The sequence below is a fragment of the Otolemur garnettii genome, unplaced genomic scaffold, assembly GCF_000181295.1.
Source record: "Otolemur garnettii isolate 467f Iridium unplaced genomic scaffold, OtoGar3 scaffold00021, whole genome shotgun sequence".
NCBI lineage: Eukaryota > Metazoa > Chordata > Mammalia > Primates > Galagidae > Otolemur > Otolemur garnettii.
In genome coordinates, this window is record NW_003852416.1 from 7,971,058 (window position 1) to 7,997,863 (window position 26,806).

The window sequence follows — 26,806 nt, forward strand, 5'->3', positions numbered from 1 at the left end:
AAATATTTCATCTTCTTTGGCACTACTGTGAACAAAATAGAGTCCTTGACTGCTTTTTCAGCTATGAATTAGTATTTAACACAAAATGCAGTGATTCCTTCTTTCCACTCAGATTTTCCACTTGTTTTGAGCTATACACACTGTATTTATGTGCTAGGAATATGGTGGTGAATGCAACCCAGGTGGGTTGTTCCCTCTGAGGGGCTTAACACAGGAGTGGTCTGTCCACCCTTGTAGTGTGATGATGGATATTCTGTCCACCTGTGTACTGTGATGATGGATATATTTCCTATCTGCACCTCCCAACACTGGAGCCACTCGCCACATAGGGCTACGGAACATTTCACGTGTGGCTGGTTCAACCGAGAAATGGATTTTAAATTTCATATATGTAATTTTCATTATCTTATAGTTAAATAGCCCCACGTGTTAGTGGCTGTCGTATTGGGCAGGGCAGCTCCAGAGTCCAGTGCTGTGAGTCCAGGATTCACTTTCAGCTCTCTTAGTTTCCCAGAACCATCCAGCCGGAGATAATATAGAGACTGGCCTTAAAATCCTACCAGATGCTGGATCATTAGATGAAGGTTTCATGAACTCAGACATTTTAAAGAGCCTTTTCAATTAAAAATAAAAAAGCATATCTACAAATTCAGCTTCACTAAAGAACTCAGAACTAATCCCGCTGAATCTGAAAGGCCTCTCCCTTGGGGCCTGTTTATACTTTAAATTCTTCTCATTATCTCCAGGGAAAGTCACTTGGCACAAGCCCTGACGAGAAGCGGGTGGAGGGGACTGGGAGAGGTTCAGCCTCTCAGTTTATTGAAGAATTATTGTGGCTTCTCACCTGTCTTCTCCATCCCACCTATGTCTATATTCACACTTATGTACATGTATTTGAAGGGACAGTTTGCTCTCTACAGACATGAGTGCCTTTCTGGAACCCACGCTAACACGCTGACAGCTTCAAGTATGAGTGTATGTAATTGGCCCAGTGCACGTATTCGGCCCAGTGCACGTATTCCATGTCTTACCAGCTGCTTTTTAGATTTCACTGTGAATAGTTCGGATCCTCAGCCAACAGAACAAAGTGGAGACATATAGACTCCCTATGCCGCCTGTTCTGGATGCAGGAGGCAACCATTAGGAAGAGGAATGCTGGTACCTCCAAATGCCGTGCTGAGAAGTGCGAGTGCAGAAAATGTGTTGGCCTGGGAGCTGGAGGCATGGCATGGAGCTGGAAGCCCAGGCGAGTCTCTCCACATTTCTGGGCTCTGGTTTCTTCTCCGGCAAGACTGAGGAGGTGCACCAGATTCGGGGCACTGATGTGATGGCCTGGAATAGCTCTAGTCTATTTTCATTACTCCTTTCTCGCCCAGAAATTTGCCCAGTCAGGGGCCATCCCTGGCAGGGACAGCTGGGCTAATCACTCTACAGGTACCCAGCTCCATGTCACCCACCTGGAATCAGGTTGGGATGAACATTGGAGGATGGTCTGGGAGGGGAACAATCTGGATGGCATTATGTACCAGGGGTTGGTATGGTGGGCAGAATTCAGGGGGTTCCACCCTCTTAGTTTGGGGGAAATTATACATATACAAGGCACAGTCTTTTTCTGGTCTTCTAGCTCTCTTAAACATGTAGTAACAGAAGAGGGGTCTGAGATAAATTCCTTGATTACTGCACTCTGGGGCCAGGTGTAGTTCTATGCTTCCCTTGGGGCCACTACTGTTATTGGCAAAAAGAACCTAGGTTGAATCCTGGGCAAGTGTGGCTGAGCTCTGGCTCCGAGAAAGGGGAGGCCCAGAGGAATGAAAGCATTTTTGGAGGTGGGGTAGGGGGTAATAGTTTGTAGCAACTTTCAGAACTAGTGAAAACTATGGCTTCTCTCCCCTTACAAACGCCCCTGTGCAGACTCTGTTCTGTAGCCTCTCAGAGAACTCATGGGACTCTTATGGGACCCCTGGGATGATGTTCCCTGGACCACCTGCCCTCAAATCCTCTGGGTGGGGTGGGAGTGTGGTTATGAGAATGCAGATTCCAGGGCCCCCACACTGGACCTACTGAATCAGAATCTTTGCTTGGGAGAACCTTTGAATCTGCTTCAAGAGTAGATTGTTTGTTTGTTCCTTTGGGAATAAACCTTCATGTGAGAGAAACTCTGGGAGCAGAATCTGCTTAAAGAGTACCCCAGCTGATTCTGCTGCAGGAGGGAAGGTCTGGGATTTAGGGAGTCAGGAGCAGGCTGGCCGCCCTCACTGTAGTAGGCTGGGAAGAGCCTGGGACGGGGAGCCAGAGGGTCTGTGTTCCGGCCCCAGCATTTCCAGGCGCCCTGGACATGATCCAACTCCAAAGCCTCCAACTCCAAAGCCTCCAGCTCTTAGCCTTCAGTGAGGGGTGGAAGGAACTGGTGACTGCGGGTCGTCGGCTCCTTCTTTAAGCTCTGTGGGCACTGCCGCGGAGCCTCCTGAGGAAAACCACAGCCAGGCTCTCTGGGCTTCAAAGTAGGAAATCCGTCAACTTTGTTGGCTGCCTGGTGGTTTTCCCTTGATGGTTGGTTTTTTTGTTTAATTTCCTTCCCTGTGGTGGAAGTGTGGTTTCCCACTTTGGAAAGTTTAAAAAATACACATATATATTTTTTTCACACTTGTATGTTTTTATTATAAAAGTGACATATGCTCATATGCTAAACAAAAAAAATTCCAACACAGCAGAAATGCCTCTTCCCCCACGGCCAACCTTCATTGGGTTTCTCAGGAGTAATTCTTTTAATAATTTGATATGTGTTATCATCGACTTTAACTCAAAAAAGCTTGTCAGAGCAACGGTAGCGCAACTAAGACTACGTGGCAGGCAAGGTGCTTAAATTTGAACTGCAAGGTCAGTATCTCTCTCCCTAACTCAGGGTGAAAAAACGTTATATATACATGCAAACATCAAAAATCCATTTTTACAAAAATGAGACAATATTCTATTGCCTGTACTCTAAGCTGGTTTTCTCATTTTACTGTATTGTGAACATTTTTCCATAACTGCACATGCTGAACTTTTTAACGTCTGCAGTGTTCAATTATGTGAATCCTACATAAGCAATCCCCAAATGATGTTTTATTATTATTACAAACAGTGGTACCATAAGCTTCTTTCTGGCAGGTATCTTTATGTATTTGTGTATTTCTGCATGTAAATTTCTAGAAGCAGAAACAGTAGATCAAATAGGGCATGTAAATAAAACTTTGTTTATACTCCCCTCACAATGTGGATAACAGGAAATGAATTATATTTCTGAATGTCTCTTCTAAGTGCTGAACATCTTTTCAAATCTAAGTCCAAATTACCAGGTGAGAATCAGGATATGTGCTTCCCAGAGCTGGTTTTAGATTCTGGGTTCTGCCAGTCAACAGCTAGGAAGCCTGGAACCACAGAGCAGCCAAGTCTTGTCCCGTTCCAGACCGTGATTTCTTCCACGTGCCATGACAACACTGTAAGATATTGTTTCTGAAGCCTCCTTTTGCTCTAACATTCCCCAATTGGATTAGTGCTTTAGCTCTCTGCCTTTGTCTTCCTATTTATAAAAAAGGATTTGATTCTTTTGGCTTTCCAGTATTATTAGTTAATGCGCCCGTTAGTTAAGAACTTTCAAACTTTGAAGTGCTAAGTAGTTCCCTTATTTTTCATACAGCAGACAGATTTTTGCTGGATATGGCCTCAAGTGGCCTTGACTTCTAAAAAAAGTTACTGGATCTTTAAGAAAACAAGGTACTTATTGAATCCAGGAGGTTGCTGTGTCTCAGCACTCTGGAGAGGCAGGAGGTGTTTGGGAAGGCTGATCGGGTATCACACCTCTCCTGGGAACCTTGCCTTCCTGGAAGGAGTATTTCCAACCGTACATTCCTTAACAAAGGGATTGTGTGGACGACGACCTCATGGGACACACAGCGTGTACTACATGAGACGCTGACCCAGTCTGTGACTGTGGTGTTTGGAACAAAGTCTCAGATAATACTGAGGCCTTCCATTTCCACTGTGTGTGTCATCATCTCACACACTGTCTCAACATTTCTATGCAGTAGCCACAGAGGGGACAGTTATCCCTGCTGTTAAGATGCAGATGCAGAAATTCACAGAGTGCCGACTTGCCTCGTCTCGTGTCACGGGGTAGGCAGAGCCCTGGCTCCATCCTGCCTGGGCTGCAGTGGGTCCCAGGCACATTTCTCTGAGGTCCCTTTCTGGGGCACCTTTTTAATGGCCGGACTCCTCTTCAGCTCCCTCTCCAGTCCAGACTTACCCAGTCGAGAAGGAGCAACACCTTGATAATTTAAGGGGCACCTACAATCTGCAGTATGGAATTTCTCCGAATTTGGGATCCTGATGATGGTGAGTTTTACTTTCTAAAACACAAGAAAGAAGAAAATTACATGACTAAAAATTATCCTTGGCAGGGAGGAGGGGAGGGTTGTCAATCTGTCTTCACACGCATTGAAGCTGCTTCTGAAGAAAATCCTGCAATGAGCTATAATATCTGGGCCAGAAGAAGCCAGGGATGACTTGTGTATTCAGCTGGAAAGAGGATTTTTATTTTCTGGGGTCCAAAGGCCTGAGCCTTTAGGGCAGACTCCAGATGGGGCCCAGATGCATCAGGAACTAACAGAGCCTCTTGAAACTGGCAAATCAAGATGAGACCATCAGACAGGACCAAGCCCAGACAAAATGGGGAGGAAACTGAAATTTGATGAGTTTTGCTTGCAATCTAGCACGAACACACACACACACACACCTTCTCTCCAGCCCCTTGCTGACCCCACCCCCTCTACACTCAACCTCCCATTTCTCTCAACTGTAGTGCAACAGGTGATGGGCTCAGGTACTTGACAACATTAGGGGCCACTGATTGTTCCTCCTTTGGTGTCACATCTCCCACTTCCAGGGGAGTTTTTGGGTTTTTTGTCTTTTTTCTTACCAGGGACTGGGCATTTGGATTTTAAAAGAGGATTGGATATCCATTGTAGCATAAATTAAGTCAGGAATGGTGGGAGTGGAATAATAGGGGGTTTTCTGATCTTCCAGATAATCATGTCGGTGAATGCCCGTGTGTCAGTGACGTCTGGGAGTTGCTATCAAATAGAAAGGGGGGAGCCAGAACCTGCCCAAGAGAAACTGGGAGTTGCTATCAAATAGAAAGGGAGGAGCCAGAACCTGCCCAAGAGAAACGCCATTGCTTCCTTCCTGCGCAATGACTTCACAGTCTAGAACACCCAGGTAGCAACACCCGGCTAGAGTTCCTGGATCAGCTCTTAGGCAAAAAATCCTTTCTTCTAAGCCAGTGACTAAAAATTATCCTTGGCAGGGTGGGGGGAGGGTTGTCCTTCAGAAGGGCTCAGAAGATTATATTGACCACTTGGCTCCAGCATGGATCTTTGGCAGAGGAAATATCCAACAGTTACAGAGTGTTGGGCTGGGTCCCTGAAAGCTGCCTTTTCTCCACCAGGCAAAATCCTACTCGGTCCTCAAAACCCAGTCTAACATCACCTCCAAGACACCCTCTGGACCTCCTTCAAATAAATTCACTCTGGGCTTCCTCTGTGCTCCTACAGTTCACATCTCAGGGCACATACTGTATTGTAAGCAGCACATAATAAGCCTGTTTTGTCCACTAATCTGTGAGCTCCCTAAGCTCAGGCTTGAAGCCATTTTCATAGCTCTCAAACCTAGCACAGCATCCAGCATTCAGGAAATGCTCAGTGAGCAGAAAGTGAATGATGAATGTGTACTCGCTCTGCCACTCACTAGTCGTGCGTCTTGGACAACTCACTCATCCTCACTGGGCTTATTCAAGTAGATAATACGGATAGTAAAATTTGACCAAGAGAGTTAGTGTGAGATGCAGAAGAGATAAGAAAAATTCTTAATATAGACATGCTACATAATCATAAACTCTGAGAGCTGGGGAAATTCAGGACATCATCTAGTTTCAAAAACGTTAAGCCAAGAACCCAAATCAAGCACCACTAAACAGTATAACCAAAATTGTTTTTTATCCCTACAGTGTTTTGAAAAAAAAAAATAAGAAATTTAAGCCAAGAAACTGTTTCTTCGAGGAAAGCTATCAGGAAAGTCCAATATTTTGGACTGAACCTGTTTTCATAAAAGATCAGTGATCAATGTGAACGTCTCTAGTTGAAGCCCCAGCATACCGTTTCTCTCCTCTCCTCTCTTTTCATTCCCATCCTGGGGTGTAAGGAGTAATTTGAAAACCAACCCTTACTTTTGAGAGAATAAACTGAAGCCTGAAGAATGGGAAAGGATTTTCCCGAGGCACAGGGCTAGCTAGAATTAAAAGTAGACTAGGGAAGGAGTGGACAAAATGGAGAGTGTCCTGCTGTCCAGGATGACGGCTCATTCTTTAGGACACACATGCTTAGTGCATCCCCACATATCATGTTTGATTCTTACCATAACTCTAGGAAGGTAAAGCTATGATGACTTCTGAGATGAGGAAAGTGAGGCTTAAAAAAGTGAATTTACACTGCATTCCACAGCTAGTCATAGAAGTAAAAGTAACTAGTAACTATCATACTAAACAAGTACTGAGCACCTACTATGTGCCAATCACTGTTGTAAGCACGTTACTCTCATTTCATCCTCCAACAACCAGTACTATCATTATCCCTGGCTTTTCAGAAGAGAAAACTGAAGCACAAATTGGTTAAAGGAGCTGGTTCACAAGCCCTGAGCCAGCCTGATTTCACAGAAGCTCTTTTTGCCTTTGAGGTGCTGAACCCAGGTTGCCTATCTCCTAGCCCAGGGTTTTCTCCAGATGCTACTTGCTGTGAAAGAATTCTGAAAGAGTCCTTCCTAGGAGAACACTCTGTTTATTTAGACTTGGTGGCAGAAGAAGGAAGAATCCCATTTGTGTTCAGAGTTCTTTTCAGACTCCATCTGAGACCTCGATCTGGTTCCTTCTGGCACTGACTCGCCCTGGCCAGGGCTGGTGAGTAGCACTCACCTCCTTCTGGATGGATCGGGTGAGAAACAAGGAAACCTCCTCCAGGCTCTGGGGCTTCAGGTCATTCACTGCCAAAAGATGATCTCCATGGCAAAATAAGCATCCCAGGCGTGGGGGACCTTCCCACTGAGCCACACTGCAGGGGGAATAGGGTGTGTGAGAAGGAGCTCGCTGGGAGGGCAGGGCACGTGGGGGACACTACACTCTAAGGTGTGTCACTCTGAAAGAGATGACCTCCCTTTTCTGTTTGTAACTGTGGTCCCCAACGCCTGAGCAGCGGACCAGTAGTGGTCCATGGCCTGTTAGGAACCAGGCCACACAGTAATTAAAATACAACAAACAAAAGGTGGTACCCCACATCCAGGTCACACAGAGGCGAGTGTGGGAAACTTCATCTATATGTATAGCCACTCCCCATGGCTCACATCACCGCCTGAGCTCCACCTTGTGTCACATCAGCCTTGATGGGATTAGATTCTCATAAGAGCATAGGTACTGCTGTAAACCACACATGTGTCTGATCCAGGTTGCACGCTCCTTAGGAGAATCTAATACCCAACCCCCACCCCATATGTGGAAAATTGTCTTCCATGAAACTGGTCCCTGCTGCCAAAAAAAAGTTGGGTACTGCTAGTTTGTAATATTCTTTCCTCTATTACTGCTATGGGAACCTAACCCCTGCTACAAGGCCCAATTCAAATCATATCACCCTTACAAAGTCCTGTCTTCCATGCCTTTGCTATAATTAATCTCTCCTTCTCCTGGTCTTCTATTGCATTTGTGAGTACCTTACTTATTATATTTCATTTTACATATGCTTGTTTGTGTGGCTGTCTTTTTCACCAGGCTATGCGATCCTGAAGTAGGGTACCACTATTTGTTTCTAGTATTTTTAATTTTTACAAACCCGTGTCTCCAAATAAACATAGGGTGCTCAATACGTGTTTACTGGAATAAGTGGGTAGATAATGATTACACAATGAGTATCTAATAAACAAACGAATTAACCAATGAGCAAGCTCAGTCACAGAGACGTCCACAGTTTTGGTCAAGTATTTATTGAGCCTTAGAGCATGGAAAATTTGGAAAAATGGAACTTTATGGTTCTTCCCCACTTAGAACTTAGAAGACTACTAATGTGTAGCATTTACTGTACATTAAAGGTCCTTCTCTTATAAAAATGTAACCTTCCTTCAAAATAAATTACAAAGTCTTTGTAAGAATGTAGTATCAAAAAAACAGTGATTGCCTTGTGTCTGGAAGTCTTAGACCCTAATATGTCTGCCTTTATTATTTAGAACTTTGAATTTTATTAACTTCATCAATGTCATTCATTCTTCAAACACTTGTTGTTCAATGATTGGGAATGATGCCCTTGGACCAGATGTATTCCTGCCCGTTCTCCTTCATCTTTGAGAAGTCAGAAATTGGCTGCTTCTTGGACTCTTGGGTCCTCTTACACCCTTCCTCCCCATCCCAGGCTCCCAAGTGACTCTCCTCAATAACAATACCCTCATTTCTGCCTTGGAGACCTTCTCATAACAACAGTAATATAGCAATCCAAGCCCCCTACTCAATTTTGCCAAATACAGTGTTTCAAGACACAATTATTCTCACCTCTTCCAACTCTAAGTATAATCGATAACAGTCAAATCGCCAACCTACCATATGCGTCCTGCAGCTTCTATGAGCGTGAGATAGTTTATGACATCAGGAGGAGAAAGGAACACATTCAGCTTCTCCAGTTGGCCTTCATCAGGGACGTTGCTATGAGACAAGACGTTGTAACAGTCAGAGCTGGCAACTGGCCCTGGCCCTGAACTATGCTTTCTGAGTACACTTTTGGCCTCTTATTTCTGAGATGATACTTTCCAGGTAAAGGTTGTCCAAAATATTTGGAGAAAAATATAAATTCAAATTTCTGAAAAGAACTCATTAATGTCCTTCCCCACCCTCTTGGGATGTGGCAGTAGGTGGTAGGCAAGAGGAAGGGAGGCAGATAATGGACTAAATTGGTTACATAACTGTCCACATTGGCTCAGTCTGCATAATTCTTTGCAGGAAAAGATTCCATAGAAGAAGACAGGGAGATGAGTAAAAATTCCAATGATCACATCAAAAGCTCTTGGTATTACTTAAAACCTAAATCCCCCTCTCCTAGTTGATAATTAAGCCTCATGCGACTTTGTCTCCATAATCACGCTGATGTAAGAAGCGGGTGAATGCGACCTGGGTCAGTGTGGATCCAGAGTTCCAGGACATGAAAGATTGCCAAAGGAGAATTTGCAAAAGTAGTTGAACATGCTACCCCCAGCCCAGGAATTGCTTTGCCCCAGCAAAAGAATTTATTCACTCTCCTCTAACACAGCATCAATGACAAGGAGAAGCTGGTCAGATTCTTGGCTGACTTGGAGACTTTTAGGAACTGCTTTGAAATTTAAATTCTATGCAAAAGTAGAAAAAGATGAAGAAGAAGAAGAGAAGGAAGAGGAGGAGGAGGAGGAAGCTGCAGGAGCCTGTCAAGTTTTAGAAATTTGAGTTTTACTTGATTAATATGGACAACTGCACAACAGTGAGGGATGCCGACCCCTTCTGGTCACTTGTGGCCTGTGCTTCTGCACTGGCAGGTGAAAGACATGAATCACTGTCTGAGTCTTGCTCTTGCACGTGAGGCCTCCCATCCCGGGTCTCAGGTAAGGTCTGGGGCTCCTCTTTGCCGCCATCCTCAGACTTATGGGATGTCTCTTGGAAAAAACTAGAGAATGAGAAGTTAAAACAAACCCTTTTTTAGCATGTCTATTTACAATTTTCCACGGTGTGTGTCAGATTTGAGTAGCTAGCCGCCATGTGGAAAACTAACAAGGGCTTGAAGTATATCCAACCACCATCAGAATCACAGCCATAGTTAGAATCAGATCCAACAAAATTTCCTTCTGAAAATGGATATGGAATCAAAATAACCCTTTCCAGGGTTTGGAGGACAGAAGCAAGAGTGTGAAAGACATAAATGCAAAATAGAAAATAACTTCCCCAGGGAGACAGAAAATGTCCCGAGGACGTCATCGATGGTTTTCTGTGGGTGGGGAAACCTCTGCCACATTTTCTTGTTTTGTGAACAAGAAATAATATGCTGAATAATAGGCTGCACTTGGTCTGGGGTAATGTTTTGCATCAATTTATCAACTATTAAAATGAACTGACAGTAATTATTCTATGATAGCAGATTAGCTGAAATTAATTTTTTAAAGGGCAGTTTTCCTTACCAGGATTTCATTGACATATAATGACACTCCTTTCTCCTGGAGACCTGGCCTGGACTATCCCATTCAATGGATTCATCAGAAATGTTGGCAGCAATAACATTATCCAGCTATAGACAAGAAGAATACATGTAAAGATACGAGTCTACCCATCAGTCAGGTAGCTTCTTGTTCCTACTGTTAAGGCTCTGGGCCCTGAGATAGTGGGTCTACCCACACCAGATGACCATGTTTCTCATTTGGGGTATATGGACCAACCTAACCACAACCAGCAGACTCTGGGAGACTCAAAGTCAATTTTCTTCTCCTGAATCCCCCATGCTCCTGATACAGGTGTTCTTTCTATTGTATTAAATTGCTGCTTTCTGCTTCATCATTAGACACTTAATGACCTGAGAGCCTTCCCCCAGTCAGTTCTACTCTAGAGTCATGATGCTTGACTAGATCGATGACTCAGGAACAAGGTAGAGCTGGTGTTAGACTACAGTGTTCTCAGGTAGCCCAGGTTGCTAGGTGGGGAGGGGTGTCTAAAGGACTTTGAAAATATGGCTGTTGGGGCTTGGCTCCCATAGCACAGTGGTTACAGCATCGGCCACATACACTAAGGCTGGTGGGTTCGAACCCGGCCCAGGCCAGCTAAACAACAAAGACAACTGCAACAAAAATATAGCTGGGCGTTGTGGTAGGTGCCTGTAGTCCCAGCTACTTGGGAGGCTGAGACAAGAGAATTGCTTAAGCCCAAAAGTTTGAGGTTGCTGTGAACTGTGAGGGCAGCATAGTGAGACTCTGTCTCAAAAAAAAAGAAAGAAAATATGGCTGCTGGAAGGCTCTCAATAACTCCTTCAGAACAAAGACAGTCACTTGCAACAATGATTGTTCAAAATCCCTAAGGCTTCCTAGCAAGTTCACTGCTAACCCATAACTGGAACATTACCTCCAGTCGGGCCAGTCTTCCCATTGTCCCCCTTCCTGTCCCCACGTGCACCTGCTTCCTTCACCTGGAATGCCCCTCTTCTCTTCTGCCTATTGAAATCATGTTCAGGCCTGGCTGACGTCCCACAGCCTCCTCAGCTTGCCTCAGCCACTGCCAAGCTCTCCTTTTTCTGGATTTCTATTGCCTAGTTTTGTACTTTATTTTGTCTTTTAGCTTAGTCTTATCTGCCTTAGAGACTGCATCCCATAAGGTATCCAGCAAATGCCAGGCTTTAACTGGTGCTTGGTACACACCTGACTGGTTGTTTGGACTACCACAAAGGACTTAGTCCCAGGGAACACAAGCACAAACATATTTTTGGGGAAAGAAGGGCTCTGTGCTCAAACGAGCTTAGGAAATGCTGTGCGTTGCATCTGGCTTGGCTATTTATGATGCACCACGGCATACTAAAGGCTCTGAGAATTCTGCTGCTCAGAGGCTTGTCTAACTGCCTTTATCTGGGCCGAGGATGCTTACTCTGCAGAAACCCATGTCACCAACTTGTAGAAAACCCCCAATTTGGGAATGATAAGCCCCTCCACCCCCCTTTTGTTCTCCTATCTCCCACTTGGGCTCTTCTCTCTGCGGTCTGCTGCCCAGGTAGCTGCTAAGGATTAGGAAAGTTAGTTCCGGTTTTGCTACTTCCCACTCTCAGAAGCCATCACCTCCTCTACACTACCTACAGAATGGAGTCAACTCGGCACTCAAGACCCAGCATGATCTGACTCTTCTCTGCTTTATTTCCCACTATGTCATTCGTACACTCCAGGTTCCAGCCTAACTGAACTGCTCACCACACATGCACCAATTGCCATTTCAACCTGACTCTGCTAGAGAAAATCCATCCTTTCTATTGCTTCCTGAGCACTTTAACCATGCCTTTGCTGTCACACTGCCACACAGAGACTGATAAGACTGTCATCTCTGAGGACAGGGTCAATGTCAGATTCATTATTGCAGCCATCATGTCTATAGCATGGCCCAGGGCCAGTGCAGAGAAGGCAGTCAGGAAGGGCTTCCAGTGGATGAACAGACTGATACATGGCACCCCATTTGTCATCCAAGCACCTTTGCTCATACTATTCTGGCAAGAATATAGAAAGACTCCCTACTCTGGGTCTTTGAGTCAATCCCTCACATCCAAATTTAACCCATCAGACAAGGTCAAATGCATCTTTTCCGTGCAACCTTCCCTGGTCTCTTGTCCGGAAGTTAGCTCCTCTCCCCACGCCCCTCATGTAGCCCTGAAGCATCAGTCTTCAGCACAGAGCTCTTTCTATCTTGTATGATAGTCGGCTTACATTCAAGTGTTAGCACCTTGATCACATCACCTGATTCGCCTATGTCCTTATGGACTCCAGCCTAGTGTCTTGCAAATAGTGCATGGCTGGGACACAGTAAATATTTGTATGATGAATGGACAAGGTTGGGGTTACCTCTAAAAGAACACTACGAGGACTAAGGTAGTGACTCTCTTCCTCTGTATCTTCAGTGGTCTCTGAAAGGACGTCATCTGGTAGATGAGCTTGCCTGAATCCTGGAGAATCTATTTCCAGTGAATTCTGAATAAAAGAGAAAAAAAAAAAGGAACTAATTTTTTTTTCTTTGTAAGATATGGAATTAAATCACATGTTTTCCGGAACAGCCATAATAGACTAGTTGGGTTGAAAAGACCAGCAGATCTTCTAAGGTTACATCCAGAAGCCCACACAACTTGAATTTGCCTTTGGAGTCAGGGACACCACTGATGATATAAAAATATAAGCACATCATTCAGGCGTTGTTTTTCCTCTACCATCTGGAACTGTAACTTAGAACAAGTGGTTTTCTCCCGTGGGTGGCGTTCTAAGTCCCTAAGCTCTGCCATGAGTGCTCATCCCCTTCTTTTTCTGGTTATCATCCAATACCATCTGAGAAGGTAATTAACTCAGTGTCCGGGCACTAAATCTTTCCTTTTCCTGCTGGAGATTTCTCTTTTCTGTTCTGCTATCATACTTCTATTGTTTCCATAGCAATGTAATTTGGTTGTCTTGATCATGTGATAGTATAAACTAAAGGCTTCAAGGTGATCTAGGTTCAACTAACTATTGCTTCCCCTCCCCCAACTGATGCACAATACTCTACTACAAAGCGGCTGCTTTGTTTGGCAAGAAAACTGTGATAAGTACAATTTAATTCTTCCAAGAACTATGCCTTAGAGCAAGAGGTTTGGAAAGGACTCTCAATGTTCTCTAGGAGGTCCTTGAAAGAAGGTGACTTAACAAGAAAAAGAAACAGTTGTCTTTGTATCCATCTCTCTAGCTCCAAACTCAGGGAGCCAGATCTAGTGGAGTTGGGGGTAAAGAAATGTTCCCCACTTAATTTAAACAAGCCCCAGCAAGGCAAATGGTACTTTTACCTCGAGCTGGTTGAAACCTCACTGGATCTGAATACATAATGTGAAAAAGCAAAATGACCACTAATGTCGTCTCTGGGGGGAAGGAGATATCGTGAGCGAAAAACTGAAAAGGGGCAGCCTGCCTAAGTCACTGGTGTTTCACGCCACTGTTTCTACTCAAGGAATAACTAAGACGTGCTGTTTGGCCTGGTGAATTTGATATGCTACAGAAAGCTTTTAAAATAGTTGCAGAGCTACTAATTAGATAAAATAGGAGGCTGTGCCTCATTAGATGAGCTCAATGCCCACAGATGGGGGAAAGTCACTGAGTCTCTAAGGGAGGAAATAGTATCCACGCAGGAGAACAAAACCCCTCCGCCAATTTATTACCAATATCCAAACTTGGGAACACGGCAAATCCAAGAAAGCTGAGGGGACAATTACAGGTTGCTTTTAAGAGGAAACTGTATTATATTTTACTTCCTCAAGTGGATTTTATTGGGAATGAAGGTGAAGTGCCATGGAGCTATAGTGACAAGGAAGACCAATCAGGGCAAAGGTAGGAAATTACAAGCTCTCTGTCCCTGACTGTGCAGAGCAGACAGCACAGAGGGAATAGGCTGTGTCTGGGGCATATTCTTACGGAGGGATCTGTGTGCCGTGTGTAGAACAAAGGAAAAAGTTGCCAGACAAGATTTGATTTAGCCGAGGGATTTTAGCACAGTATCCCCAAATGCATGTCAAGAGCGTGCTAATGAGCCAGGCACGGTGGCTCATGTCTATAATCCCAGCACTCTGAAAAGCCAAGGCAAGTGGACTGCCTAAGCTCAGGAGTTCAAGACCTGCCTGAGCAAGAGTGAGACCCTGTGTCTAAAAACTAGCCCAGCATTGTGGCAGGCTCCTGTAGTCTCAGCTACTTGGGAGGCTGAGACAAGAGGATCACTTGAGCCCAAGAGTTTGAGGTTGCTGTGAGCTACAATGCCACGGCACTCTACCCAACGTGACAGAGTGAGACTCTATCTCAACAAAGAGCATCCAAATGAACAAACATGTTGACACGTATTCAGGGCCAACAGTGAGGCTCATCTGTGGCACAGAAAATAAAGTTCATATAGGGTCACTGTCAGGGCGAAGGATCATTGTCAAGGTGGGCGCGGTCAAAGTCAACTGCTAACTGGTAAGATTTTGAAGCATTAGCTGACTCCCAGGTGTGGTGTCTGAGAGGGAAAGAGGTAAGTATGATTACCAAGTCTGGGAGACTGTCCCTCGGAGAGCTAGAGCCAACAGCTTCCCATGTGCTGGAGCCAACAGCCTCTAATGTGCTGGAGCCAACAGCCTCCGATGTGTTGGAGCCAACAGCCTCCCATGTGCTGGAAGGACCAGGGAGAGGGCTGGGATTGGAAGAGGGCTTTTCATCACCCAGGGAGAGTTTCTCCTGCTTACACAAAAGAATGACGTCACCATAGCATGGCTTAGGTCTCACCCAGCTGCCTGCCTCCAGTCTCTCCCCATGGCCATTCAACACTCATATTGCTGGATGGCCAGCATTGAGTCACTCAGACAAGAATCTACCGTCTCTCTCCTATTCCCAGGCTGTTGACAATACTCAGACTGGCCTTCAGAGGTGACCTGACTTTCTCTCAGCCGATCTTCTCAACTACACTCCCTCATACCCTGTCCCCTTGGCTTAATCACTGGAGTCTACTTGCAGGCATGCTGTGCTTTCTCCTCCTTGGCTTTGGCTTTTGCTGTAAGCATAGAACAGCCTAGAAAACATGTTTTAAAAAGAAAGACTACCTAGAGACCGAAGTCCCATCTATAAAAGTCTGAGCTAAGAAGGGACTTAAAAAAATTAGCAGAGGCCCTTTGAAAATGATTAAAAACTTACAGTTATTAGCGCTTACATAAGAGACAGTATATTAAAATGCAAGCAAGATGAAAAACATTTTTATAGAAACCACCCTGGACTTAGTCACTTGAAAGGCAACTGGTTACGTAGCTTGAATAACAATGATCGAAAATACTATGGTTCCAGCTACTATTTTAAAATGCTAAGGTTGATTTTTCCTCCCCCTTCCATGATGAAGAAAATCTCAAGTGTCTGTATTTTAGCTCTCTGGCAAAATGCAAAAATATTTCCCCCCCTTTTTTTTCTTCCTATTGTTAATCATAAAAAAACAAAAACCAACCAGGGGCGTACACATTCTTGCTTATTTGTTCCTTGTATAAACACCGGTTGCTAAGGTGAAAAACAAAAGCCACCATTGTTCCCTGTTGAAGGGGGCTGTGTTCAGGGGCCCTGTTATTTTGTTAGTGATGGAGAGTCACCTCTGTATTCTGATGTGCTGCTTTTACATCCTGGCAAGATGATGACATGAAGGAGACCCAGTCTTTTATCTTCTCCCTGTTGACAGGAATACATTTTCAGCCAACAATGGCACCAATGGCACCTGCGTTCCTTTTGAACCAGAAAGGGAATCTTGTATTAAGATTAGAACAGGCAGGGAGAGCAGGAATCAGGGGAACAAAGATTTTCCCGAAGTAGTTTAAATGGCCCATCTGCCTTTGCACAGCAGAATTATCTCTCATGCCACCTTCATGGGGCAAGTTCAGAGAAACGGGAAGTAAAATAGAAAATAATAGTGGTGATCACAGGGTTTGGAGCTTTTGGCTTTGACACAGATTCCTTTTCTATTCTGAAGCGACCCCCCTAACATGTGGGCTCCATTTCTGTGTAACCATCCAGGTGCGTCTCCCCATAGGGAATGCACATGGTTATGAAGAATGTGCTTGAATGGTTTTGTATAAATCACATCTTCTGTTCTGTTGACTCACATGACAACTTAAAAGAAAGCATTGGGCCCATCTGAAACAGACCAGAGTTCTTCATACTTCAACTTCAGCATTTGCCACCACTCCCCCAACTCCCAAAGCCATCGGCCGCCCCAAACCCATTTGCCACCACTCCCCCAGCCCCTATAAACCCATTTGCCACTCACTGCAGCAGATAAATACTCACCAACAAAGAATCCACTAGGCATCACTGCCGGTACCAGGGCCCTCACTGGAAAACTGGAGACTCCTTGAGGGGTGAGCTCAGTCCCTCCCTAATATATGTACCTTGTACAGAAGTTTGTGTGTTGGATTCTTTTATGTAGAATGCATCTGGGGTGATGGTGACTGTTATGCATTGAATTTTGGCCCCCCTCATTCATATGTTCCAGTTCCAACCCCCCCATACCTCCGAATGTGACCGCATTAGAAAATACGGTTGTTGCTAATGTGATTAGTCAAGAAGAAGTGACATTGGAGTAAGATGGGCTCCTAACCCAACATGACAGGTGTCCTTATATAAAGGGGCAATTTGGACACAGAGACATGCGCACAGGGAGGACACCATGTGAAGCCTGGAGTTATGTTGCCATGAGCCAAGGGAACTGCCTATAGTTAGGAGAGAACATATCTGCCTGGAACAGATCCTTCCCTGGCAGCTTCAGAGGGAGCACAGCCCAACCAACACCTTGATTTGAGACTCTTAGACTCCAGAATAGACAATAACGTTCTGTTGCTCTAAGCCACACAGTTTGTGGTAGTTCATCTGACAGCTCCAGGAAACGAGTACAGTGACATTCCAAAGTGTTTTAACAAGTAATGAAGACTGACAAGACAGGTTGGAGACCCTGTGGCCTGGGTCTCTCCACAGAGCGTGTTTACCTTAAATTGGTTTAGAATGTTTTGTTTTCTGGGCTGATTTGTTCTGTGCACATGCTCTGGATGCTGGCACCACCCTCTCTCACCTGTCATGGCCAATGAGGAAGTATTCCCTGCTAGTCGTTTTGAGGGACATCACCTCATCTGCGTTGCATTTAAACATCTTCTGCACAGTCTGCATCTTTTCCTGGTTACTTATGCCAACTTCTACACTGGAATTTCTGTTTGATACAGACGCAGAGTATGAAATCAATGTAAGTACAAAAATAGAAAGAAAACAAATAAATATTTTATACTGGGAGTCAAGCCCAATAAAACTTAGACCTACCTGTTTGATACGTGTTTTGAAGGTTATCTAATAATTTTAGAAAATAAGTTGGGATTTTGGATTTGGTTTATGATTAATTAGAAATAACTTGGTGGAGCCTACAGTTTAATCCCAAAGTTCCTATTTTGTTTGGATTCCTGATTCCACAAATTATTATCGTTTTCAAGTTTTTTGTACATAATGTTTTAAAGAGAAGACAAAAACAGCTGATCTGAACATTTTCAAAATACATCTTGCTTTTATAAAATGGCAATTTCAGGTGCTCATCTGGTCCACAAATTACATAAATCAAAGGCCTTCTTTACTGAATGCTTCTTTTTTTTTTTTTTTTTAGACGGAACCTCAAGCTATCTCCCTGGGTAGAGTGCCATGGCATCACAGCTCACAGCAACCTCCAACACCTGGGCTCAAGCGAGTCTCCTGTCTCAGCCTCCCAAGTAGCTGGGACTACAGGCGCCCGCCACAACACCCGGCCATTTTTTCGTTGCAGCCATCATTGTTGTTTGGCGGGCCCGGGCTGGGGATTCGAACCTGCCACCTTAGGTGTATGTGGCTGGCGCCTTAGCCACTTGAGCCATAGGTGCCGAGCCCACTGAATGCTTCTTAATTAAAGATTTATCAACTATAACATAGACTATAAAATAAGTATCTTTTACTCAAAGCCTTCACTATTTCAGTTCCTGTTCAGTCACAAATATTAAATAACTCTGAAGCACTTGGTTGCTTTGGTCAGTGATTCAAGTTTCAATTTGCACACAACTTGTGTGCAAATTTGACTTCATACCACTAGTTATAAAAGTTTTCTCGCTTGGGCTCGGTGACCGTAATACAGTGGTTATGGCGCTGCCAGCCACATACACCAAGCCTGGAGGGTTCAAACCTGGTCCAGGCCAGCTAAAACAACAATGGCAACTGCAATAAAAAATAGCTGGGCATGGTGGCAGGTGCCTGTAGTCCCAGCTACTTGGGAGGCTGAGGCAAGAGTATTCCTTAAGCCCAAGAATTTGAGGTTGCTGTGAGCTGTGACCCCACAGCACTCTACCCAGGGCGATACCAGGAGACTCTGTCTCGAAAAACAAAAAACAAAAAACAAATTTTCTTCCTTGGATACACACCGATCAATTTCAATGGACCCTCGCTGGTGATGGTCTTTGTAGTAGGAAAGACTGAAGCCCTTTTCTCCATTCTTTGACAGAACAAAAAACCGCTTTTTCCAAGAGGTCTGAAAAATCAAAAAGGTTCTACATCTTGGTTAAATCTCAGAGGAAAGAGAGAAATTTTAAAAACATTCATGAGGCAAGTGGGAGGCTTGTTAAATCATAGTGAATACTTACCGCAGAGAAGAAAAGCTGAGGAGGTGGTGATTTAATAAAGTAATCCTGTTTGCAGACTTCATTTTCATAATAAAATGTAAACGGTTTGCCTAATAAAAGAGAAGTGAACAGGACCCAGTTTGTCCTCCCTTAATTTCTGAAAAGAATTGCATTAATTGGAAAACACTGTTTATCTCTGAAACAGTCCTCAAATTATTCAGTTATTGGAAAGTACACCTATAATAACCCAAGAAAACAAAGAACCCAGTGTGTAATTCTTATTTATCTACCATGTGAGGCCTTCATTCAGACAATATTTAAAAGCACCTAATTCAGCTCACACCGTCTGGCTCTGTTTCTGAAGTGCGCCGTTGGCTCTCTGGGTGTAAGCGATGATTTGTCTCCATTTCCATTGCAAAAGCATGATAATTCTGCATTGCCCTTTGGCTTAACAAACAAATGAAAACCACCTGCTATTAAAAATGAAGTGGCAAAGAGCTATTTGGGGAGGCCAGGGGGCAGGTGGAGTTGTTACAGACGCTGGGAAGGAGGGAAGGTAAGGACAGCTGCCTCCCCGTTATTACTGGGTGGGCACCATCAGAATAGTTCCAACAGCCATATTACCAAATCCTGACTGTTTTCACTTAATAAGGAGGCTTTAATTTTTAAAGTAAAGGCTGCCCCATAAAGAAAGATGGAGACTTTACCTCCTTCATATTTACATGGATGGAGCTGGAGAATATTCTTCTAAGCAAAGTATATCAAGAATGGAAGAAAAAGTATCCAATGTACTCAACCCTATTATGAAACGAATCTATAGCTATCGTAGGAAAACTATAACCCAATTTTAGTCCAAGAATACGGGGAAAGGGGAAAGGGAGGAGAGGATGGGTGGAGGGAGGGTGATTGGTGGGAACGTGCCTATGATTTATCCCATAAGGGTACATGTGAATCTTACTAAATGTGGAATATAAATGTCTTAACACAACAACTAAGAAAATAACATGAAGGCTATGTTAACCAGTTGGATGAAAGTATTCCAAATTGTATATAGTAACAACCCGCTGTACCCCATGATAGTATTAATGTACACAGCTATGACTTAATAAAAAAGAAAGAAAGAAAGAAAGAAAAGGCTGCCTTTTCCAAAACTAAGGAGGGGAAAACTGAAACCTACAGCCTGGATGGGAAAGCAAAACCAAGCTCAAAACAAATAAAGCAAACACACACACACACAAACCCCAAACTGAAACCAATTAATTTAACATTAATTGTGTTTTTCAAAATGATGAAAGTAGTACATATTTATTATAGACATTTTGGAAAATACAGAAAAGTATAATACTGCCTATAATCTCAACACTAAGAGAGGCAGCTAACATTTTGGAAACCTATTTATTTAACCATTTTTAATTGCAGGTGGTTTTGTTTGTGTCTGCTTAACACAAAGGGCAACCCACATGGTCCCCCTCAAGTATTCAACAATACTGATCAATACACGTGTGTGCTGAAACTACCTGAGGCCAGAGAAAGAACCAAGAAAGACTTAGAAGAACAGGGTTGTTTCCAAAAACCTTAACTGCCACCTCAAGGACAAAGCTCAAGATTTATAGGAATGTAAAAATATCCATGACCTGACAAGGCAAAATTTGCAATGTCTGGCAATCAAAACATAACCAAGCCTGCACAGAAACAGGAGACATGCCCTGTAATGAGGAGACTAACCAATCAATTAAAACAGGCCTAGACCTGACACAGGTGTTAGCCCTGGCAGAGGTCATTTTAAAAGTTATTAAAATAGTTATTATTGCCGTATTTTCACGAAGTTAGGCAGAGACATAGAAGATATAAAAAAGAGCCTAAGTGAAATTTTAGAGATGAAAACTACGATGTCTCAGGAAAAGAAAAAAAAAAAAAGCACTGATGGAAATGAGAGCAAAATCAGATTAAATATTGTAGAAGAAAAGATTAATGAACTTGAAGGCATAGCCATAGAGACTTTCAAAATAAACAAAGAGTGAACAAAAAATTCAACTTGTGATTTTTCTCAGTTTAAGCTTTAAAAGCTCCTAAACAAAAAAGCAAAACACAAACAAAAAAAAAAACTTAAAAAGAGCACTGGTACACTATGGACAATTTCAGGTGGCCTAATCCACAAGTAATAGGAGTCACTGAAGTGAGAGAGGGAGACAAAAAAAAATCCAAAGAAATAATGATGAACATTTTACAAACATTAACGATAAACCTAGAGATTGAAGCAGCTCAAGGAAGCCCAACACCAGGTAAACAGAGGAAAGTATGCCAAGGCACATCCTGATCAAATTGCTAATACCAAGGACAAGGGGAAAGAAATCTTAAAAGTAGCCAGAGGAAAAGAAAGACATGATATGAACAGAACAAAAACAAGAAGCAAATATACTGATCTCTCTTCAGAAACAATGCAAACAAGAAAGAGTGGAACAATATTTAAAACAATGAACAAATACTATCATTCAAACTTTATACTCAGCAAAAATGTCTTTTTAAAATGAAGGCAATTTCAAGATAAGGGTGAACATAGTCAATTGCACATGAACTTAGGTCTACCCTGCATCAAAGCTGAAGGAATTCATCACTAGGAGGCTTGAACTGTAAGCAATGCTAAAGGAAATCCTCCAACCAGAGGGAAGTGATATCAGATGGAAATCCGAATCGATACAAAGGATGAAGGATACGGAAACGGTCGCTACAAGTGTGAATATTTGTAATTTTTTCCTTACTATTTAAAACATTAAAAAATCAATCGATTGTTTCAACAAAAAGAATAACATTTATTGTGTGCCTGTACAAGTCAGATGTATTCCAGTGGTAGCATAAAGGCCAGCAGTCATAGAGGTTGAAGGGGTAGGAAATACATTGTTGTAAAGCTCTTATATTATATGTGAATTCGTATGATAACTTGAAGTTAGACTGTAATATGTTAAAAATGTGTTTAAACCTAAAGGAATCACTAAAATAACGAAACAAATAAGCCAGCAACAGAGATAAAACAGAATCACAGAAAATCTCAGTCTAAAAGAATGCAAAGGGAAGTGCCTGTGGCTCAAAGGAGTAGGGCGCTGGCCCTATATACTGGAGGTGGTGGGTTCAAACCCAGCCCTGGCCGAAAACTGCAAAAAAAAAAAAAAAAAAAAAAAAAAAAGAATGCAGAAAAAGGGGAAATAGGAAACAAAGAGCCAATGAGACCAATAGGGAATGAATGGAGCAAGGGAGGCAGAGAATAAATAACAATACGATACACTCATACCTGACTGTGTCAAATGGTCAGTGTCAAATGGTTCAATCACTATGGAAAACAGTTCCGGGGTTATTCAGAAAGTTAAAAACACAGACTTATCATATGACCCTTCAGTTCAAACCCTGGGTATATATGCCCAAAAGAATTGAAACAGGGACTCAGACAAGTACATGTATGCACATGCTCATAGCGGCATTGTTCATGATAGCTTGAACTCAGGAATTTGAGATCAGCCTGTGCAACAGTGAGACCTTGTCTCTACTAAAAAGAGTAAAATTAGCAGGGGATGGTGGCAGGTGCCTGTAGTGCCAGCTGCCTGGGAGGCTGAGGCAAGAGGATCACTTGAGCTCAAGAGTCAGAGGTTGCTGTGAGCTATGACACCACAGCATTCTACCCAGGGTGACAGAGACTCTGTCTCAAAAATAAAGTAAAATGAAATAAAATAACTTATGCATTTTACTGGATATCAGTTGTAATAACCTATAACAGAGTTATTTAAAAATATGACCAACTAAAATAGAAACCTGACCATGCCACTTCTACGCTCAAAATGCTTTAGAGGTTGCCTGCATGCAGTGTCCAAGTCAGGCGTGATATGGCGCCATCTTTCTGCAGCCACATCCTCTATTTTCTCCATCCTAACTCATAATCATACTCTGCTCTGACATATTCTGCCTTTAAACCACTTCATTGCTTTTGCTCATACCGTCCCTTCCGCTGAGACATGCTCTCTTTTCCAATGTCTTTATTTTTAATTTTTATTTTTTTAAAGACAGAGTTTCTTTTTGTTGCCCAGGAGCTCAATGGCTATTCACAGGCTCAAGATCTTGGACACAAGTGCTTATCCCACCTTAGCCTCCCAGGTAGCTGAGACAATAGGTGTGCACTACTATGTTTGGCTAATTTTTAATTTTTTTTTATAGAGATAGATATCTTGCTATGTTGCCCAGGCTGATCTCGAATCTTCAGGTGATCCCCCTACCTTAGCCTCCTAAAGTTCTGGGATTATAGATGTGAGCCACCAGGCCTGGGTTTAATCTCTTTTAAATTCCTACTCATCCCATTGGGTCTAGCTCAAACATCTTCTCCATAAAACGTCTCTGGATCCCCATTAGTACTTACATGTTTTTTCTTCTTCAGACTCCATAGCATTTTGTATTTATTTCATGATTCCTATCATAGTCTGACTGTATGTGCTGACACGAACTTCCTAGTACAGCTGCTTGCTTAACTTCCCAGCAGGATTACTAACTCCTTGCAGGTAATAGCTCTTATCAATGAATCTGACTCACTAGTAATGGGTGCTATACAAATATTTTCGAGTTTAATTAGATAATTTAACTGCCTTTATCCTAAATTCAGCTCTTCTAACCACTCACCTGCACTGACAAGAACATTTGAGTAATATACCCTGAGCTACCTCATAATAAGCCCCGATTCTAGGCAGCTTCTTTAAGCGGGAGTTTTATGTAAAATTAAGGAAATGTTTTCCAGTACATGCTGGGTCATAGTTTGTGCTGTAAGTACCACCTTCAAGCAACAGAACACTTTGGCCCATGAAAATCAGAAAATGCTGTATTTCTAGATGGGTAAACGCATGCATACACAACAATTAACTGAATCCAACAGTTCTTGCTATATTCTCCAAATCCCTGTCACAGAAAGCCACCCATTATTCCCACTGAAACCAATTTCTGTATCCTGGTTAGCGTGAAGGGACTCATTGGTCATTTTCAATACAAGGACTTCTTCTGAAATTATGCCTGTTGGGTACCTGGACTCTTCTGAGGTTTGGGTTCCATGATGGCTGTCTGCTCTCACCTGTCAAAAATAAAGGTTAAGCATCAGTTAGTCCCCAGACGACAGTGCATATGCTTCCTTGATTAGCCACTGAGTCACTGAGCAACTTAACGTTGATGAGAAGGGTTAGGGGTCTCCCCTTCCCATTCTTTCTTTAATATTTTCCTCCCTGCCCCCAAGGGAGGACGAATCCAAGCCCCTCATGCAGTGGAGGCTGTGCGGAGGTGTCCGACGCAGAGACGGCTGAGGAGTTGCCTTCCTTGCACCCTCCCTGTACCTGCTTCATAAGTGGCTCTGACAGGACAGCAGCATGAAAGAACAGAGATGAGGACAGGGCAGCGGGCAGAATGCCGTGGAACAAATACAGCTACTGGCTGAGAGGAAGCCCAAGACCCTCTCCATGCCAGAAGCTCACTTTCTCCAGAGGAAAACTTAGGACCTAGGATCAGGCCACTGTTGTTCTTCAACTGCCTCAGGCACCGAGTGGGCCCTCCTCAAGGCTGCCAGACCCTGGGGGCTGAGGCTGAATCTGAGAGGCTGAGTCCTCTTCTGGACAGCTGCTGGTGACCCAATGACCAACACAGGGTGGAAGAGGAAGAGAAGGGGACTCTCACAAGGAAAGGGTTGTAGGGTGGGGGAGATCTTTGAAACCAGGACATGTTGGTGGCTAACTTATTCCTAAGTTAGTAAGACTTGAAAGATAGAAGGCCCTGGGGAACCGTGAAGAAGATGAAGATGGCGGTGGCCAGGACCAGGGTCCTGAGAGTCCTGGGAGTACGATGGCTGCAAAGAGCAGCCCGGAACATGGGGCCGTTAGGTGCACGGACAGCCTCCCACATGACGAAGGATACGCTCCCGGGGACCTATCCTAAGCCGCCACTGCCAAGAAGTAGAATATACGTGTAGAAGACTGCGAGCCTTACCCAGACGATGGCATGGGGTATGGTGATTATCCAAACTCCCTAACCGCTCACAGCATGAGAGGGATCCATGGTATCACTGGGACCACTCAGACCTGGGTTGAACTGGGGTGAACCGATACACTGGGACCCAGACATGTATGTCAGGAACCGTGTGGACACGTCACCCAAACCTGTTTCTTGGAATGTCATGTGTAAGCAACTCTTTGGCTTCGTGGCCTTCATGATTTTCATGTTCTGAGTTGGGGAGATGTACCCCACCTACGAGCCTGTGGGGCCAAAGCAGTATCCTTATAATAATTTACACCTGGAGTGAGGGGGCGATCCTACCAAAGAGCCTGAGCCGGTGGTTCACTATGAGATCTGAAGAGGTTTCGTGGGCTTTTGTGCTAACTAGGACTCCCTCTTTCCTGGAAACTTGACCCTATTGAAATCCCTAATAAAATTTAGTGCTGTGAAAAAAAAAAAAAAATAGAAGGCCCTGACAAGGGAGGAGCCAGGGTAGCTCCAGATAAAATGGGTTGGGGGCAGAGGTCCCTCGCCATTCAACTGACATGTCATTCCTTCTCTTGGTCTTCAGCATAAACTCACTCATTCCTCCCCAGCAGAGATGACTCACAGCAATACTTTAATCACATATATGTGTGTATGTGTATATATGTGTGTGTGTGTATGTAGATATATTATAGGTGATTTTTAAACAGATAGGAAAGTCTTAAGATTAAGACAAGTTCTTAAAGTATACATTTGGTACAGCATATAGCAACTCTTTGAAGACTAGTGGGGACCTTTCCTGGACTGTGAAATCACATCTACTCTAGGGAAAGGTTTTTTTTCTCTTGAGGCATGCATAATAACAAGAGTGATTATCTGAGGCAATTGTAACTTCTCTGGGGCCTCCTAAGGCATCTGTTGAAGAAGTGTTGCCCTTAGCCCTTGCCTGGTATAGCTGGCACACTCAGCTCCGTGCGGGGAACTGTAGTGCTTGGGAAAGATGCCAAGCAGTTGCGGCCAAAGGCCTTTGTTTCCTGGAAGAGCAATTCTGTATAAGGAAGAAAAAAATAACCTACTTCAAACCTTGCCCACTCCCTGAAAGTCATGGACAATACAAGGAAACAATACCCCTGAGATTCTTTATCAGATCCAAGAGGTGCTTTCAACGTCAAGGTTTTCACTGACTCAAGAACTGGGGACAAGTCATTTCTTCCCACCCATGCTGTGAGACTCCCCTCCCCCTGCAGCATTTAGCCTCCTGAGTAGTGGTGCTCAAAGATCAGATCAGTGTACTGTGCCCAAGAGATTAGCTGTGGGTGACATATTTTAAAGCAATATGGTTCACTACAAATGATTTGGGGACTATTTTTGTCCAAAAGTTCCCAAATAATTTTTTTCTAGATGAAATATTTAATTATTTTCAAAGCCTATACAGTTTAAAAATTGCACTTGCCTACATTATTTCTTTTGTGTTTCAGAACTGTCCTGTTCTGAGATAGCTCTTTTTATAAATAAAAACACTGGGTGGAGGCTAATGCCTAATCCTAGCACTCAGGGAACCTGTAATCCTAGCACTCTAGGAGGCTGAGGCAGGTGGATTGCTTGAGCTCACAAGTTCTAGACCAGCCTGAACAACAGTGAGGCCTGGTCTCTACTAAAAATAGAAAAACTAGGTGGGCTGACACCTGTATGTAGTCCTATATACTCAGAAGGCTGAGGTAGGAGGGTTGCTTGAGTTTAGGAATCTGAGGTTGCTATGAGCTATGATGCCACAGCACTGTACTCAGGGCAACAGACTAAGACTGTCTCAATAAAAAAAAAGAAGAAGAAGAAGAGAGAAAAAAAAACAC

At 43.5% G+C, this 26,806-nt stretch overlaps 1 protein-coding gene and 1 pseudogene across 1 annotated transcript; one reads left to right on the plus strand and one right to left on the minus strand.

Annotated features, from left to right (window-relative positions):
* Positions 1 to 4,148: 4,148 nt before the first annotated feature.
* On the minus strand, positions 4,149 to 24,044 carry PLEKHS1 (pleckstrin homology domain containing S1). Its single transcript, XM_023511768.1, has 13 exons — positions 24,017 to 24,044; positions 18,987 to 19,075; positions 18,768 to 18,874; positions 17,411 to 17,545; positions 15,942 to 16,017; positions 14,981 to 15,048; positions 14,860 to 14,908; positions 12,673 to 12,798; positions 10,267 to 10,373; positions 9,549 to 9,758; positions 8,669 to 8,770; positions 7,004 to 7,139; positions 4,149 to 4,388 (listed from the first exon to the last, which is right to left on the minus strand). Exons 1-13 carry the CDS (start codon positions 24,042 to 24,044, stop codon positions 4,149 to 4,151), a joined length of 1,473 nt encoding a protein of 490 aa, XP_023367536.1.
* Positions 24,045 to 24,777: 733 nt separating this feature from the next.
* LOC100941861 lies at positions 24,778 to 25,423 on the plus strand (annotated as a pseudogene).
* Positions 25,424 to 26,806: the final 1,383 nt, after the last annotated feature.

Excerpts from the sequence above, each read along its gene's own strand:
- PLEKHS1 (XM_023511768.1), bottom strand. The coding sequence starts at position 24,044 with ATGGAACCCAAACCTCAGAAGAGTCCAG. Across the intron at positions 16,018-17,410 it reads TTCCTCATTGGCCATGACAG|GGAGAAGATAAAAGACTGGG; the intron begins GTGAGAGAGGGT and ends TCCTGTCAACAG. Across the intron at positions 14,909-14,980 it reads CTCCCTGGTCCTTCCAGCAC|ATGGGAAGCTGTTGGCTCTA; the intron begins ATGGGAGGCTGT and ends TGGCTCCAGCAC.